Source organism: Coenobita brevimanus, chromosome 21 (assembly GCF_032717465.1).
Source record: "Coenobita brevimanus isolate Jiangsu-jjx chromosome 21, ASM3271746v2, whole genome shotgun sequence".
In the NCBI taxonomy this organism is placed as follows: Eukaryota; Metazoa; Arthropoda; class Malacostraca; order Decapoda; family Coenobitidae; genus Coenobita; species Coenobita brevimanus.
In genome coordinates, this window is record NC_136974.1 from 1,404,826 (window position 1) to 1,422,516 (window position 17,691).

The 17,691-nt window shown below is 41.2% G+C and overlaps 1 protein-coding gene across 1 annotated transcript; it reads right to left on the reverse strand.

Moving 5' to 3' along the window:
- Window positions 1-1,421: 1,421 nt before the first annotated feature.
- LOC145392051 (uncharacterized) lies at window positions 1,422-13,357 on the reverse strand. The gene is made up of 8 exons (XM_080266508.1): window positions 13,303-13,357; window positions 12,058-12,222; window positions 11,743-11,759; window positions 10,350-10,481; window positions 6,071-6,219; window positions 4,652-4,836; window positions 3,139-3,401; window positions 1,422-1,721 (listed from the first exon to the last, which is right to left on the reverse strand). Exons 1-8 carry the CDS (start codon window positions 13,355-13,357, stop codon window positions 1,422-1,424), a joined length of 1,266 nt encoding a protein of 421 aa, XP_080122634.1.
- Between the last annotated feature and the right edge of the window lie 4,334 nt (window positions 13,358-17,691).

The following is a 17,691-nucleotide window of genomic DNA, read 5'->3' on the forward strand; positions in this document are numbered from 1 at the left end:
ACGATTAGACGCAGATAAGGTGATATACGACATTGAAGAACTGCTGCACCTATCTACCCTTGTTTACTTCAAGCAGGGAAGTTTCGTTCTACGTTTTATTCGGGAATTTCGGGGTCGTTATTATTGTCAAAGTAATATTGATAATATAAACAAAAAATTCACATACAAGTCTTCATTTACGGTAACAGGATGCAAAATTGACGACGTAACTTCTGAAAGTGAGATCGTAACATGACTCAACCGTACACGCAGTTTAGAGGGACTGTACAGTACGTACCATAAACTACCATACGTCCGTATTTTCCCAGACATGTCCTCAGTTTAGGTCTAGAAATCTTCATTCGTAAGAAGTTTTTAAAATTTTTGTAAAATCCGAAACGAGAGGCTGACAGGGAGGAGAGGAGGAAACCGTACAGATCTCGTTCAGTTTTCGTCAGCTGGTAAGTCACGTGTACGCCTGTACGGTGTTTTCTATTGTAGAAATTTTCTACTGTAGGCATTTTCTACGGTCATTATATATATATATATATATATATATATATATATATATATATATATCTATATATATATTATACAGTATATGAATGTTATGCAAACATGCAAAATTATCACGACTGTTTCAAGGTGACAGCGCTAAAGTGTGTCGGGCGGTGGCAGTGTCTTCGGAAACGTCGTTTTTGAATTGAAATATTTATTGTTGTAAAAGGTACAGAACGCTAATACAACAAAAGAAGGTGGTGGGTTTTGCCACACACCTTCTTCAGCCAATACAGTTACATACAATTCGTGGGTGTGGCCACACCGTGGTTTTTGGGTGTAGCCACGTGTCGTTTGAAGTTACTCTTAAAAAAAAAAAAATCCTTATCAGTTACATAAAACCCAAGTATCATATGCATTATTCTGTGTTCTTAGTAGGCACTGTCTCTGAAAACGAACATTGTGCTGTAGACTTATAGAATAGGCCAAAGTTCAGGTAGACACTGGTCCACAAAATTTCAAACGGGTGGAAAAGCAGTGGGGGACCAAGGATATGGTTGGAAGGGGGTCAGACCGCTCCCCGTCCCCCCCAGACAGACAGAGTTTGATTTTCGTGCCGGTAAGACCCGTGGATATAATCTGTTTCTCCACATCCGTTTATCCAGCACTACAGTTGGACACAAGATTTAAATTTAAATGTGTGTTATTTTAGGGCAAGTTTAGGAATTAGTTAAAGTTGTTTGCCTTAAAACTGAGACTGGGATTGAAGTAACAATAATAAGCGTTCTTCTTCTGTCGTTTCCTTTTCGTTTTCATTTCTTCTTTCTCTTCTCCATCACCGTCTTCTTTTTCTCCTCCTCCTCCTCCTCCTCACCCTCCTTCTCTTCTTCTTGCTCCTCCTCCTCCTCCTTTTTCTTCGTCTTGGGCTGATATACCTTGCAATCCTAGACAATATTTTTCCCGCTCTTGGTAAACAGGCACATCCCTCGAAGCTCCTCCTCAAGGGTGAAGTCCTGAGGGCGTAGTAGGAGGCCATGCAGGGGAGGTAAGGGGTCCAAATGGGGGGCTAAGGGGTCTGGGGGGACGGGGGGGCTGGCCAGACGTTCCCCCAGAGAAAGGAAGGGCGGGGGAAGATGGCGGCCCCCAGCGACGCTGCCCAGGAAGTAAGTGGTGCCATCCAGGTTGCTTAGGAGGATTCGCACCCCGCTGGATTCGGCCGCCTTGACTACCTCTTGTGGTGGATCCTGGAGAGAGAGAGAGAGAGAGAGAGAGAGAGAGAGAGAGAAATGAAAAGAAAAACCCAACCTTAGTGTTTACCCCCACTAGCCCATCCTCGCCCCCAAAATACCTCCTGTGTGATCGCTGCCTAACCCAAGGGGAAATTTTAAACTGACTAAGGTCTCGTCCACACCAAATGCTTGCTGGCGCGGGCGGGAGTTATCTATCATGGCAATCAACAGAGCTTCTCGTCCGCACCCGCCCGCGTCTAACGGGGACCACATACATGGATAAGTGATACACAGCTTCCGTCCCCACCCCCACCCGCGCCAGCAACCATTTGATGTGGACGCGACCTAAGTTGTTTGTGAAACTGCATGATCGGCTAAAACATGTGAATTAATTTGACTAACCTGCCCTGGCCATAGTTCATAATACTCCTGGCTGAGCATAGGAGTTCATTTGAAAGTTTTTACTGTACTCCAACCAGATTTGATCACTCAGCTTTTCGATTATGCTTTATCTCTACCCAGTCACAGTCAGTTTCTAAAGCTTCTCACTATAGGCTGTATTTTAGGTGGCACAGGAGACTTCGTGGCCCTTTTTCCTTCGCGACTTGTCCTGCAGTAAGGCCAACTTCTTATTTCCCTCTGGTACAGTCGCAATTCCTAGCTATTTAACCCCACTGACGAGAGGGAGGTGAAAGACAGGGCTAGAGTAAGGTAAGGTCAGGGGAATGGATTTGGGCGGTTCGTGTGTGTGTGTGTGTGTGTGTGTGTGTGTGTGTGTGTGTGTGTGTGTGTGTGTGTGTGTGTGATGAGACGTTAACACTTCCTCCCCTGGCCTTTCTAGTCTTGTCCTCCACTCCTCTCTTGCCAGAGGAGTAAAGAAGCTTGGGATGGTTCCTGTACGTTACTGAGATTAATTTTGTCGATACCAAAAATGTGTAACAAAACAGAGAATATTTACGTGTGACAGGCATAATAATATCGCTAAGGAAACAATATATTACGAAGTCTGCAGTGCTACATAGAAAAAGGGCCCTGTGTCAGCCTCTTTGCCCATCGGACTGCACTGAACACTAGGAGTTATGTTTTGTATTACCTAATTATGGAACGTTTTCTCCACTGGGTGTTCTAAGAGCCTATCCTTCAGCCATTTGATAGGCAGTCACACAGTATCACAGCCAATCTTACACAAACTTGCCCTACACATAGACACAGTTCGCCTACAGCTCTTAGTGATGTCAGATTTGATAGTTTGAATATGATTCCTATTTATGCTTATGTGGCAATGGATTATGAACTGCAATAAACGAAAATAAAAAATTGGTTTAAAGAACAAAACAAAAATAAAGATAAATCAATAAAATAAATAAATAAATAAATAACATGAAAGTAAGCACACTCGGCAACTTACAACACAAGTACCTCAAATTCTAACCTTCGTGAACTTATTAGCGGCGAGGCAGAGGTAAGCCAGTGAGGTGTGTGTTGTGAGTGTCGCAGCAATGGCGTCCCAGCAGGCGTCATCCAGCCGACACCCCGCCGTCGACAACAGCTTTACACGCCCCCCATCCCCCGCACCAGCTACGACCGCCGCTCCCCCGCGCCCCCCAAGAGGGTTTAAGTCCAAGAGAAGGCCTTGCAGGGCGGGGGGTGGGGTCTTGGCCAGTGCCGCACCCAGTACCTCTGCACCCTCCAGGCCTGCCCAACACACACAGTATTAACTCCAGTCCACGGACGTATAATTTCATTCTCTCTCCCACCACACGATTTTAGTCAATTTCTGAGAGACGTCTTGTTGTGAAGGGGTTAATGGAGGTTACATTCAAACTCCACAGTTCGAAAAATCTTATATAAACACGAAATACGTCACCAGATTGACGGGGTTAATTTTACATAAACAGAAAGAAATAGAGAGAAAAAGTCACCTTCAGAAACATGTCATACCCTTCTGTACCCTTGTGAAGTGTTCAGTATTTCCGGTACCGTTATACAATCCCATGGTACTCTTCTAAACTGGAAGCCACAGTGGTTCGTGTAGTGGCCTGATTCAAAACCCAGATCGTGGCAGATATTTAAGTGTAGTAGAATGTCGCGACATATTATTGTGACACTGTGACAGGTTGGTGAAGCTGGATGAAGAATACACGAGGTAGGGTCAAAGTTTTTTCCTGACTAGTTTTTTGTAAAGCTTCATCAGCGAAACTATAAACCTTTCATTCTAACTTGGCCTAAAATTGTCATCTGTCCGTCTTGAATGCAAGGTTGTAACAATAGATTAACGCTAAAATATGACGCTGGTCGTAAAGAAGTGCCGTGGAAAGAATGTCGAGCCGTAGCACTGTCTTTTTCGGCCACTGAGGTAGTTCCAAAAATGAGCTGCGAGTGGACGAAAATCTGGCCCAAAGAAACACAGTATTGTCAGGAATAAATACTGACTCTACCTCGTGGTTTTTCATCCACCATTCACGTTATTATGTACAGTCGCCGCAAGAAATGATGGCAGGGTTTCAGATTGCTTTGGTCACTGTACTGCCTGATATAAGGAAGAATACGTGCATTATCATTAACCGAAAATTTAAGAATATTCTGCCATCACTACTTAGGGTGACTGTACAAAGGAATTCAAACAATAAGTCTTAATGTTCCTTTCGAAGCCGTTTGTTGGAGAAGACTTGGACTATGATATCTAATTTATGAGGTGAAGATGAGAGATAGCACGGCAAGAACTCTCCCAACATTCCGATGGCATTCAGTACATTGGGTGAGAGAGAGAGAGAGAGAGAGAGAGAGAGAGTCATGGCACTGAAAGGTTAATGTCACCTATGCTGCTGTGCTGGAGGTTGGGCAGCGTGAGTGAGGTTGAGGTGATGAGAGAGAGAGAGAGAGAGAGAGAGAGAGAGAGAGAGAGAGAGAGAGAGAGAGAGAGGGCACTGAAGGGTTGATGTCACCTATGTTGTTGTGCTGGAGGTTGAGCAGCGTGAGTGAGGTTGAGGTAATGAGGTTGCTGAGGTGGTGGGCGGCTGCTGAGGTGAGCTGGTTGTGTCTGAGGTCCAGGGTGGTGAGGGCTGGGTGGCCACGCAGACCGTCCACCAGCTTACCCACACGCTCATCGTCAACACAGCTCTCCTGAAGCCTGCAGGAGAGCGCTGTAATCGGTTTGTTTTCATCTGACGGAACTGGGCCACTCCTAGAACTTGAATACTATGTCGTGGTTGCTTGAAATTTGATGGGTCTTAGTTCTGAAGCAGGAATGAGTCTCCTTGGTTACCAGTCAAAGCGACCCACCAGTCTGACTACATCTGCTCATTTACTGAGCGGAAATGGGAACAGGGATATTTCTGTAGTCAGCTTGTATTTACCTTAGTTCTCAGGCAGGAATGAGTCTCCTTGGCAGCTAGTCAAAGTGACCCTCCAATCTACCCACACCTGGTCATAAACTAAACTGAAAGGGGTTGAGATATTTATCATGTTAAAACAAACGCTGTCTACCTGTAGAGACAAATTCATCTACTATTCCCCTGCGTCTCCTTCCCACTTAGGGCATGGGCGTCATTCATCCCTCCTAACCCATGTAAAAAGAAAAAAAAAATCCTTTATGGACAGGAAAACATACCAAGCCTCCCTCAGCCTGGTAATAATAGCCAGCAGAGGAAAGTGAGAAACACAGGAGGTGAAAATGGCGAACTTTTATCCCAGCCTGTACCTGTAAACCATCTCATCTCCCACCATGACTGTATCTAGGAGTAAAGGGCGGAAAGGGTTCTAATTGGCTTAGTGTGTTGTGAAGGAGGGGAAAGAAGGGAACAGAGAAGAGAGAGAGAGAGAGAGAGAGAGAGAGAGAGAGAGAGAGAGAGAGAGAGAGAGAGAGAGAATCAAAACGGGAACTCTAGGCCAAGTTAAGGTAGCCTATATTGAAAGGTGGGAGCAGATGCCACGAGGCGTTTAGCTACGATGCTCATCTCCATAATTTAGGCCTTTGAGCCTGTGGCGGGTTTTCCATCCAGTAGTGAAAGAACTCTAATACTGTTTACGCGAGTGTGTGTGATAAATGAACATGGGAGGTGTTAGTGCTGTAGTTTTAGTGCTTTCTTATTCTGCCATTGAGTTACGTGTAATAAGCTACTAAATTACGAAATCTCCGCCTAGTTAGTATGAAAGAACTATAATAATATATACGTTTGTGTGGTGTACGAACGTGAGAAGTGTCAGTGCTAATCCTACTGCTTCTTATACTAACACTTTCCTGCGCGTAATAAGCTACAAAATTACGAAAATATGGGCCAAATTAAGATTAAAAATAGGGACTTTTACGCCTAGTTAAACTGAGCAGAGTATAGTTAGAATGAATGCACTACAATACAGTTTACGTGTGCCTGATAACGAACGTGAGGCGAGTCAGGGCTGGTGTTGCCGTGGTGATGGCCGATGCGAGGGCTGCCACCTCGTGCAGTGTCACCCCGCCATCGCTTCGACACTCGCCACCTTCACTTACGTCCTGGTACCGCACACTCAACTCCTGCATGATAAAGTAAAAGAACAATAGTAACTCACTCCCCCTCAGGATGGAATGTAAACACAGAACTAATTCATTCGGCGCCAGGACGAAATGGAAACTCGGGATTAACTCATTCGGCACATGGATGTAATGTAAACACAGGATTAACTGATTCGGCTCCAGAATGTTCTAATAATATGAAGAAAATCGTCTGGTTGTTAGAGTACGTTTCGTATTAGTAGTGGCTTTGCAGATTTCGTGACGCATATTTCTTTGCGATGTATGCCGCATATTACACCTCAGTTTCCTCTTGTATGTTTACTGGTGTAAATTATGTTAATATAAAAACGATATAAGCAACATACTGGAGAATATCAGGGTTTTATATGCAATATATATCGCTATGGAGAGAGAGAGAGAGAGAGAGAGAGAGAGAGAGAGAGAGGCCGAAAATTTAACTACAAATTGCGTTTCAGAGTGAAAACTACATTTAAAAAAAAAAAAAATCAAAGGAAGGTGTTACGAAATGTACTCTGACAAATGAAATATCCGAGTATGCAAATCAAGCAGGTTTGGTAGTTCAGACTAATATGGTTCCTATGGCAATTCCTCAATATTCTGATACAGACACCCCAGCCACTGCTGATCCTTGCGACTTTAACGACAAACACTAAGTTTATTATTATTTGATAGTTTTAGAAACAAATACCTTGAACAAATAATTCGCCAACGAAAACGTCTTTGCCCCGAAAAGAAAATCACTGCAAGATTCGGTTTAAAATAATCTTGGGTTTGTAGGGTATAGTGGACTGTTGATATCTATCCATAATATCAACTGTGGACATATTTAGAATATTGCTCGTGAATTGTCGGTGGCAATATCCATATTTAGGCTCTCTTAAATATGTGATCTTGAGAAAAGGCTATGGTACGAACTGTACGAGAATGAGGAGGGTACAAGAACAGTGTTTTGGCGACAAGGTGTGGGGTGCGGTAACGTGGTACGCGGAGTTCAAAAATTCAAACTTTGTGGTATATTAGCAGTAATAACTGTATCCAAATAACGCTGGTGATGATCCACAATCTAGGAAGCATCTCTGGACCCAGTGTTGGGCCCTGAAACAAACTCTGAGCCGCTTAAATGTGTGTTTTCGTGCACAAGCAAAGACGCCATGGTTGGGATGCGGTCGGAATCAGTGAGAAGATGTGGAAAGATTGTTGCAGTGTTAATATAATTTGTGTTTCGAGATGGAGTGATGAAAGTGTGCAGCGCTGGGTGAATAAAGTCAAGATTTAACGGTAGGGAAAACTTGCCTTAATGTAAATCAACGTCTTTACCATCCTTTTTGCCTCAGAATTTAAAAATACCCATTATGCCTTTGAGCTGCCACAGAAACCCACAGATCTCTTATAAGTGAGAACTTTACAAAATGCTAAACCAGTTGAATAAATGATAAAATATGAAAATGAACGGAGACTGGAAGTGAATCATCAGAAGTGCAAAAGGAAGAGTGCCTCATTGGAAAGGTTAGGGATTAGCTTAAGAATGGAAGAACAGCGGATGACACAAAGGGGGATATGAACGAAGGAAAGAAAGGCCAGGTAAAGGTCATTAGAGAAGCGGAAAAGAATGGCAGTGAATATCAAAGCACAAGCAAGGTAGCTGAGTTGTGTAAAGTATCCAGGAATAATTATAGAAAAGAAAGTCAAAACTTAATATGGAATGACTGAAAAAAGCAAATGACAATACACATACGACAATACATCTTCAGTGTGGAGTGTTCGGAAAAGCGGAGGTAATGTGCAGCATAAGGGGTTATAAATGTGAGAATGAATGCCAGAGAAACAATCGGTAAAGGAACTGCCTAGAAAATGAACAGTCAGTGAATATAGTGAAGGAAATTTTATAAAAGATACAGTTCAGAAGCCAAGAGAGAGTCACAGCCCGCAAGGTTAATGGAGATGCCTGGATAACTGTCTGGTCTGCCCGGGACCTTCTCCACTGTTGGTAAGTGTACTGTACAAAATAGTCTCTAATTATTGCCAGTGTTTGGTAAGTTGGCAGAAGTTTTATAAGTGTATCGTGGAGGTTAGGGCAAGTGAGAATAATTCATATTTTTGTAACTTTAGCACACGGGGGCAGGTCTTGTAAATGTCCTATTTAGATGGGTCTTTCAGAAGTGGATTAGGATAGGTTAGGTTAGAATTTCTGGTCTGATAACCTTTAGGGGCTTCCAGTGTTTGGTTTAGTGGTATTAGGGGAAGACGCCCCTCAGTTAGGTTGACAAGGTCGTCAGTAAACAAGCTACCGTGGGCGTCCAGGTAGCTTCCTTACATAACTTAAAATATGTAAAATTTGTTTGTTCAGTACAGTATACGTTGTGTGGTCTAGAATCAACAAGCAGTTATCTGCGTTGGATATTGTGCTAGAGTTACTTTCCGTAAGAACTTGAGAAATTAAGAAGACAGGTGAAATTGACGCGCCCGTGTGGTAAAGTTTTATTGAATTATTTTTACCAATGATTTCCCCAGGTTAGACTTGTTTATCAGTACACGCGAAAATAAAAAAGTTTCATCCTGGCAGCTACATCTTTCGGTCCTAACTTTGGCATCATTCACCTCAAACCATTAAAAAAATATATATATATATGTTTTCAGTGCGAGTAAGGTGTTGTGTAACCTACTAGCCAGGCATTAGGCGGCCCAGCTAGTCTCAGAAAGTAGTCTGCTGGGTTAGGTTATGTCTGATTAGATTGCAAAAGTATTTCGGTATCCCGGTAATGGAGCGTACAGTATCGTGAACATTTATATACACCCCATGTGAACCTATATATATGTGAACCCGTACCGTAACCTAAATATTTGGAATCTGTATTTAGTTTGTGTACCCGTAACTTTGGGTTTGGGTGAAATTTCCTTCGTAATTTAAAACACTGAACTGAAAAAAAAAAATGTTACTTCTCAAGAGGCATTACAAGAAAGAGACTACCATACTAATAACTCGTCGTCTCAAGAAGCAGAGAGAGAGAAAGAGAGAGAGAGAGAGAGAGAGAGAGAGACTGACCTGGATGTTTGGGAGGAAGGGGAGGAGTTGTGCTAGGTCAGAGTAGGAGGTGGCTGGGTCTGCGCCCCCTCCTTCACTCTTCCTGGGGAGGGGGGGAGAAAAGAGAGAGAGAAAAGTCTTAGTATACATAAGAAACATTTAATATTAATAAGGGAAAATGAAAAAAAAAAGACTGAAAAAATGAAAAAGCGAAGATCTGGAATGACGCTGAAGATGCAGAGATTGACAGTGGCATGTTTGATAGTTTTAAATAGTCTATAGTGTTAATAATCTTTAGTTTTTAATAGTTAAGTTTTGATAAGATTAACCCTCCCAACCCGAGGAAGTCATTCATATTTTTGCATGTAGAAGATTTATACAGTTTTATTATTATTCTTATTTTTTTTTTTTTTTTATTAAGAGAGATTTGGAACTGGAGGGGTAAAATACAACTATCTTTGGCTCGTATTCTCGTCTGTTAAGGAAGCTCCCTAACACCTCTTCCTTACCGATTTATTTTTGGATACTGCTGGTTAATATCGTTTTGCACGTTATTTATGCAGAGTATAGTGATAGTAGAATGATTTAAGTAACACAAGAGGACAGTAAGGTGTGATAAACAAAATAAATCGGTTAGGAATAGGTGTTAAGGAGCATCACAAGAGGGCGGCAAGGTGTGATAAACAAAATCAGTCGGTTAGGAATAGATGTTAGGGAGCTTACTTAACCCACGAGAAAACCGTACATGGCTTTGTCCCTCACTAAACAATAAATCACTTGGCACCAGCTGGAACAAATTGCAAAAAGAACGTTACAGGATACAAAGGTTAGTTACTTGAGAAGGAATAATAACCTACAGCAATTCCTTCTCTTCCTGTGCCTTTCCTTCTCTTCCTGTTCCATCTCCCCTCCCTCCCTCTCCCCCGCTCTTCCTACCCCATCTTCCCTCCTTCCCTCCCTTCCTGTTCGTTTTTCACTTCTTAATTCCCTCCCCTCCTACCTCATCTTCCCTCCTTCCCTCCCCTCCATCACCATCGTCCCCCCATTCCCTCCCTTCTCACCCCATCTTCCCTCCCTTCACCCACCTTTGCTGTGGAGGGTGGGAGAGGGAGGGGAGGTGGAGGGAGGTGAGGAGCCCCCCGTAGCCCTGGAGGAGGGGGACTAGTTTCCTCCACCCCTCCCTGCCTCCCTGTGTGGAGGTGGAGAGGGCCCTGGAGAGGTGGGTCTGGAGGTAGGCTCTCTTCCACCCCCCTGCCTCACCCCGCACGGCCTGGAAAGAGAGAGAGAGAGAGAGAGAGAGAGAGAGAGAGAGAACTGATCGATTAAAACACTAACTGATCTGATAAAGTAGACAGACAATATATAACTAACTTACGGGAGAGATAGAGATAAATAGATAGATAGATAGAGAGAGAGAGTGTAATTCTGTAGGAAATGTAATAATATACCGAGTAATATAGACTACAAAACATAACAGAAAAGAAATCTTCGTCCTATAGCCCAAAAATACAGTATAGCCCAACTCACGGTGATGGGCGGTAGTTTGTGGGCGGGTGTTGTGTGGGTGGGCGTGGGGCGGGATGCGGGTGGCTTCTTCCCTCCCCCTCCCCCGCCCCCTACCCCAGACCCCACCCTGGGAGTGAGAGGGGGGGCCACTCTCTCCCTCCTCCCTCCTCCAATCTGACGAGCCCTTTCCTGACGTTCTGAAAATAGATAGATAGATAGATAGATTGATGGCTAGATTAATAGGTGGGTAGGTGGATAGGAAGGTCGATAGGTAGGCAGGTAGGTAGGTAAATTGGTTGGTCAGTTGGTTGGTAGGTAGGTAGATCGGTTAGTTAGCAGTTTGGTTGGTAGGTAGGTAGAGGTTGGTAGGTAGGTAGGTTGGTTAGTTAGTTATAGTTGGTTGGTAGGTAGGTAGGTGGAGAGAGAGAGAGAGAGAGAGAGAGAGAACCCATATCTTTTAAAATAGCTCATGGACGCAGCCACCAAACCCCTCACAACCAAACCAGGGTAAATATCAACACTCGGGCTCCTATAACCCACCCTTCCAGATGAATAATAAAATCGTCTGGCGCTGGTTTAATGGAGTACAGCCCCAGAGTTATCCCCACCTTGAGAGGGTTAGCCACTTCACCATGATGACGCCTTATAATTGTCAGTGCTACCCATAGATGATTTTATGCAGGTTTTCTGTGGAGACCTTTCGAGCTGGGAGGGAAAGATGTAGCCTTTATTTATTTTATTTATCTATTTTATTTATTTATTAGGAAGGACATGGCGAGGAGAGTCGAGAAATTTCCCATATATCTTGTTCTTCCTGCCAATCAAAATCTGAATGAGGTACGAGAGGGAAGTAATCTTAAGTCCTTTTGTGAATCCGGGCTCTGGGATAGATGAGACCTGCACTCCTCATGGGGGACGATAGTTATAAAGAATCTCAACAAGTTTTTACGATCTTTTGCTTGTATTTTTCACTCTGTTATTCTCTGTAGTTTAACCTTGGCGCGTTTGGTGGCTGTATGAGTAAAGACAAACGTATACTCAAAGTTTCACACATAGTTTAAGCTTAGAATAATTAATAAATACACCCACATTAATGTATTAATTGCTCTATATATGTATGACACAAGCGGTTCACCGATGATCTTCCCTGCACGTGCTTTAAACTCTTTCAAAATGATGATATATATATTGTTCCTGCCACCTTTAGACGATTGTGTTCAGGTTTGTAGAGAGTATTCGAGCAGGGGGTTTACATCTGGCCTTCATTAACCCTTCCAGTAAGGCTGGCCTCCCCGCCCCCCCAAACTGACCTCTGAGCTTGACGTGTGGCGGTGGGTAGTGTGCCCTGGAGCGGCGCAGCCAGTAGAGGTCAGTGAGGGGCAGGGAGAGGGCCAGGCTGAGGGGCAGGTCAGGGGTTAGGTCAGCACACACTTCAGCCAGGTCACGCGGGTTCAGCTCCCATAGCGGCGTTGAGTCTGAGGAGGAGATTACACAGGTCACAGGTTAGGTCATTAAATTTGGTTAGGTTAAGGTAGGTTGAACTGGATTAGGTCAGGTTAGTTTAGATAAGGTAAACTTAGTTTAGGTTAGGTAGCTTAGGCTAGGTTTGGTTAGGTTGAGTTAGGGTGTTAGATTAAGTTTGGCAGTGGTTGGTAGGTTAGGTTAGGTTAGATTCGATTTAAAACTGCATTCTCGTTAGTCTCTCTCTCTCTCTCTCTCTCTCTCTCTCTGCAGTACGGTATATATATTTCAATTAGGTCACTCGTTCCCTAATGATATTAATAGTGCTTATTTTACTATGTTGTTCTGAGTGTGTGAGAAGCAGAGTTAGGCTAAGGAGGTTGATGAGGCTGGGGAACTGGTAAGGGATCGAGTTGGTTGGACGAATTTTGTTTAGAGTTCACGAAAAGGGTTTTGCATTTTTTGTTTTGACAGTCGTCGAAATGACAATCTGACAAGTAGCTGTGTAATTATGAAGCTACGTGTGGAAGGTGTACCTATGAGGTGGAACAAGGATCCCGGGGGCTTGAGCGATGGGTGAATTAGAATGTAGCTTCTTTCATTGGGCATCCTGTTGATTAGGCGTGGTCTCATTATATTTGTTTTCCTATTTGCTTTCTAGATCTCACCTCACCCTACCTGCGAGTTAGAAAGGGCAGGATGATGATGTTATTTTTTACCAGTTTAACCAGCCTAGGGGAGCATTGCCCCAGGGTAGCTACTAAGCTTCTGGTGGGATAGGACGGTAGTAGACTGCATGGTGGATGGATATTACACCAGATACAGACTATTACGAGCACGAAAACATTGTAAGTAAATAATACAGAGTTTATCTGTATATTCGTATGAATAGGTTTAGCTACGGTACCTTGTGTGATCGCCTGTCCCGGGGGAGAGGGGGATTCTGACTTACTCGTTTTTCGTCTTCGAGGCTCGCGACACCCTATCCCTCCTCACAGTCAACACATCAGTCCAACAACCAAACCATAATATAATTCTGTTGATCGAACAGCCACGTGAATTTGTACTACATATTATTAAGCTATAGATCTTACCTGTTACATTTTTCGTGATAACTCTAATACAGTAAACTCTCAGCTCCTCCACCATGCCAGTAGGAAGGATATTTAGCGTCTGCCAACACACTGACAGTGAATGATCTAGAGGTTGTATAAGATCGACTAAATCAGTAAGGTGATGAGTGTGCTCCTCTCGGTTGTATTATTTGTCACGAGACCGAGTTTGCTCACCACGCCATTTTGTTGTTGATGTGGTTGTCATGACAACCACACTGCAGTTGCCAAGTTGTTGCTTTTGAGTATTTTTATAGGCTAACAGGATTATATTGTTTACTGTAATGTTACTTTTATCAGGATTACAATATTTGTGTTACATACATTATCATTATTGTTTTTGAACTACTATTTGGACACTTCATTATTGGCTGTCACCTAGCCTATAGTGTTTTACTTTTTAAAATATTCGATTTATTACATTAAAAACGCAGGCAAATCAGAGTTGGATTCCTGCACATCAGTAGTGGTACCGGCATGTCAAGTAAAACAACCGCCTGTCTAACTCATATAACTTTATTTATGATGGCACAGGAGACTAGGAATTTTGGGACTGCAACCCCAGTAAATTCTTAAAACTAAACCACGAACTAAACGACTCACTAACATTACAAAAAAAAAAAAAATCTGCCTATGAATGTTATAGCTGTTTGTGCATTAAAAAAAGAAAAAAAAAGATGGGAATGGCAGACGTGAGAATAATATGAAGGAAAAGGTAGACTAGCTAAATATGGTGAAAAATAGGGAATGATTTTTGCAGAGAAATGATACAGGTAGTTACAGGTATCCCTTTGCAGTTGAGTGAATAAAAACCGTGTAGATTTTTTTATGTTCCACGCAATGAATGGTGATAATTTTAATAATGAGGAGAGGGAGAGAGAGAGAGAGAGAGAGAGAATATCCGTTCGTTTTGAGATCGTTTACAAGATCGAGTGTCATAGGCAGGGAGAAAGAGAGGCATAAGAAGGTAATAGAGAGAGGGATAGATAGACATAAGAAGGTAATAGACAGAGGGATAGATAGACTTAAGGTAATGGATAGAGGGATAGATAGACATAAGAAGGTAATAGACAGAGGGATAGATAGACATAAGAAGGTAATAGACAGAGGGATAGATAGACATAAGAAGGTAATAGACAGAGGGATAGATAGACATAAGAAGGTAATAGACAAAGGGATAGATAGACTTAGGAAGGTAATAGACAGAGGGATAGAAAGACTTAAGAAGGTACGGTAATAGACAGAGGGATAGATAGACGAAGGTAACAGAGGGAAAGACAGATTCAGAATGTCACACAGGCTTCGATGCAGTCTATCTCTTTACCTGTGAAGAGCATGCGGTAAAATAAAACTCTGTATACCGTATCTATAATTACATTTACACACATAAAATATATATATTTATAGAACTCTGAGACATTGGCGAGCATTTGCACGTACAACAGGTGGCAAAGATAAGAATGACCAGATAACACAATACAGAGAGTGTCTATAATTTTCCAGTAGTGATATATATTCCTTCAGAGTCATAATATCATCTGTGCTACGTAGAGGTGTGGATATCCAATATTCGTTTCTTTCTTTCTTTCTTTCTTTTCTGATAGTCGCTACGGTATAATTTGTTAGGGTACGTATAATTCAGCTGTTTATATTATAGTTGCAAATATAACGCTAAGTTGTATTTACCATTAGGCTTTAGGTGGTTGTGTATGGATATTTTTTGGTCATTCTTCTCCAGCCAGTCTTATATTTAAACAGAAAAAATATCTTGTGTCACAGTACCAGTCTTACAGTACATTAAAGAAAAAATAGTTAGTCATAATAATAATAATAATAATACTAATAATAACAACAATAATAATACTGTAATAATAATAATAATAAAAACAAATAATAATAATAATAATAATAATAATAATAATAATGTGTCATAGTCATTACTCTTATATTTATTAGAGAAATATTTTTGCGTCATAATTATCAGCCTTAAAATTATTAAAGAAAAATTATATTAACTTTCTTGCATAAGAGTTAGCATACCGAACTTTGCTAGAAGAGAAGCTGGGAATTTCCTTATTAATATCTATGTATATATTTCTTATCTTGTAATATGTGTACGCGTGCTGGCAATGTACGGTAGCTGCTATGTACATTTTTATACACACACACACACACACAAACGTAATCTACACACAACAGTATTTACTATGTTATATTTACTGCGTTATATTTATGGTTTTATACACACACACACACACACACACACACACACACAACGTAATCTACACATGACAATATTTACTACGTCATAGCTATTTATTACGTTATATTTATGGTCAGTCGCTGTGTATAGGGTCATACATCAAGGTGCCATATTTGCTTCGTAACACCCCTCCCGTAGCGATTTATTTTGCGTATTTCGCCTTATAAGTCTCTTGCATTTTTTTAAATCATTTTGTTATCGATATTTGGAACGCTAACAAGAGGATACTGATGTGTAATGTGCAAAATAAATCGCTAAGGAAGAGGTGTTAGGTAATTCCCAAAGCCACTAAGGGGATAAGGAAGAGGGAAAGATAGCAAAGATGAAAGAGGACTTGGAGTGGAAGAGGGAAGGAGGGAAAGGAGAGATGATGGCGGACAAGGAGCCAGGTTTGAGTAAAAAAGGGCATGGTAATATTCTAACTGAAAAAAAAATATATATAAGGTCCATAGCTATCAAAATACGGTACAAAGGTTTCTAAACATTCTAGGGCTCTTCGTAAATTAGTTTCGAAATATGACTTGTAAAAAAATAGCAACTTTCTTACATTATACCAAAAATAAATATATATAAAAAAAATAGAATGGTTTTCGAACACTTCTTTAGCCTATCGAAAAAGGTGTGACACAGTAGTATATTTTGTGGCTTTCATCTTAGTCGAAAAATTTTTGTAAAAAAAAATAATAATACCCGTTAGAGCATTATTAACATCATCAAAATGTTACTTCAAAAATGACGATAATTCTCTAACATTCGTCTCGTTCCGAAATGAAATAAGTAATAGCTTAAAGTAATACAATAATAATAATAAAAATAATAATAATAATAATAATAATATTAATAATAATAATAAAAAAATAATAGTAACAATAATAATAATAATTATAGTAGTAGTAGTAGTAGTAGTAGTAGTAGTAGTAATAATAATAATAATAATAATAATAATAATAAAGGAACGCACGAAGCTTTCCTAACATTAATTTTTAGTTGTTTAATTATTTCCAAAAATTCTGCTTCCTTTTCCTTCTCATTTTAATACATAAATATCTTCTCAGCCAACTAAGCCGTCATCTCCTTAACACCTTTTACTAAGCGATTTATTTGGTTTATTACACCTTACTGTACTCGTCTGCGTTATGTAAGTCCAATATCGTCATACTCTGCATAAATAACATACAAAAGGATATTACCCAGCCTTATCCAAAAATAAATCGCTCAGGAAGAGGTGTTAGGAAGCTAGAATATGGGACTTTAATACCGGTACCTTCCAGTACATTCAAGTATTCGCCTAGATACGTATTTTTCTATTTCGAATGGCAAAGTCTCTCTCTCTCTCTCTCTCTCTCTCTCTCTCTCTCTCTCTCTCTCATCTTGTTGCCTCTAGACGATTTCATTCAGCTCAAGAAACCCCCTCTCGTATTCAAGGGGTTTACGAAGGCTGTATCTTACCCTCCAGTTCGAAAAAGCGTAACTCGAAAAAAAAAAAAAAAACGTGGAGAAAACATGAACTAACTCTGCGTCTCTGAAAACAAGTCGACCTCATTCAAGGGGTTGACCTGATAGCGGCAGGTCAGTAGGTGGATGAGGTGATTGAGGCGGCATATGGGACTTGGAATACCCTGGATATAATAGTAATAATAATAATAATAATAGTAATAGTAGTAGTAGTAATAATAATAATAATGATGATGATAATAATAATAATAGTAATAGTAGTAGTAGTAGTAGTAATAATAATAATAATAATAATAATAATAATAATAGTAAATCATGCCCCAGTGGTTCAGTGGATGTTAAAATGATCAAACTCCACAAACATGTAAGTCTGTTATGTTGGCACCTCAGACTTTATATATCTTTCTCTATCCTTCCGTTTAACGTAATTTCAGGCTGAAGCAGGTTATCCCAGGCTTACTAAATAATCCCTCCATTCAGAGTGACTCATTCCCTTCTCGACCCTCACCGCCGACTCCTCCTCCTTCCACCGACGATTTTAAAAGAAAGTTTCGTTCAGCTTCCAGGCGCGGGAATGGCGTGCTTTCCTCTTTGTGGTAGGCTATGTGTCACTACGTAGTCGCCGTTGCCTTGGAAAGTACTGGGTGCGCTGG

Coding starts and splice junctions, on each gene's coding strand:
- LOC145392051 (XM_080266508.1), bottom strand. CDS start 13,357: ATGGTGGAGGAGCTGAGAGTTTACTGTATTAGAGTTATCACGAAAAAT. Junction 6,220..10,349: donor CCTCCCTCCACCTCCCCTCC/CTCTCCCACCCT, acceptor TTTATCATGCAG/GAGTTGAGTGTGCGGTACCA. Junction 4,837..6,070: donor ACGTTCGTTATCAGGCACAC/GTAAACTGTATT, acceptor GCTCTCCTGCAG/GCTTCAGGAGAGCTGTGTTG.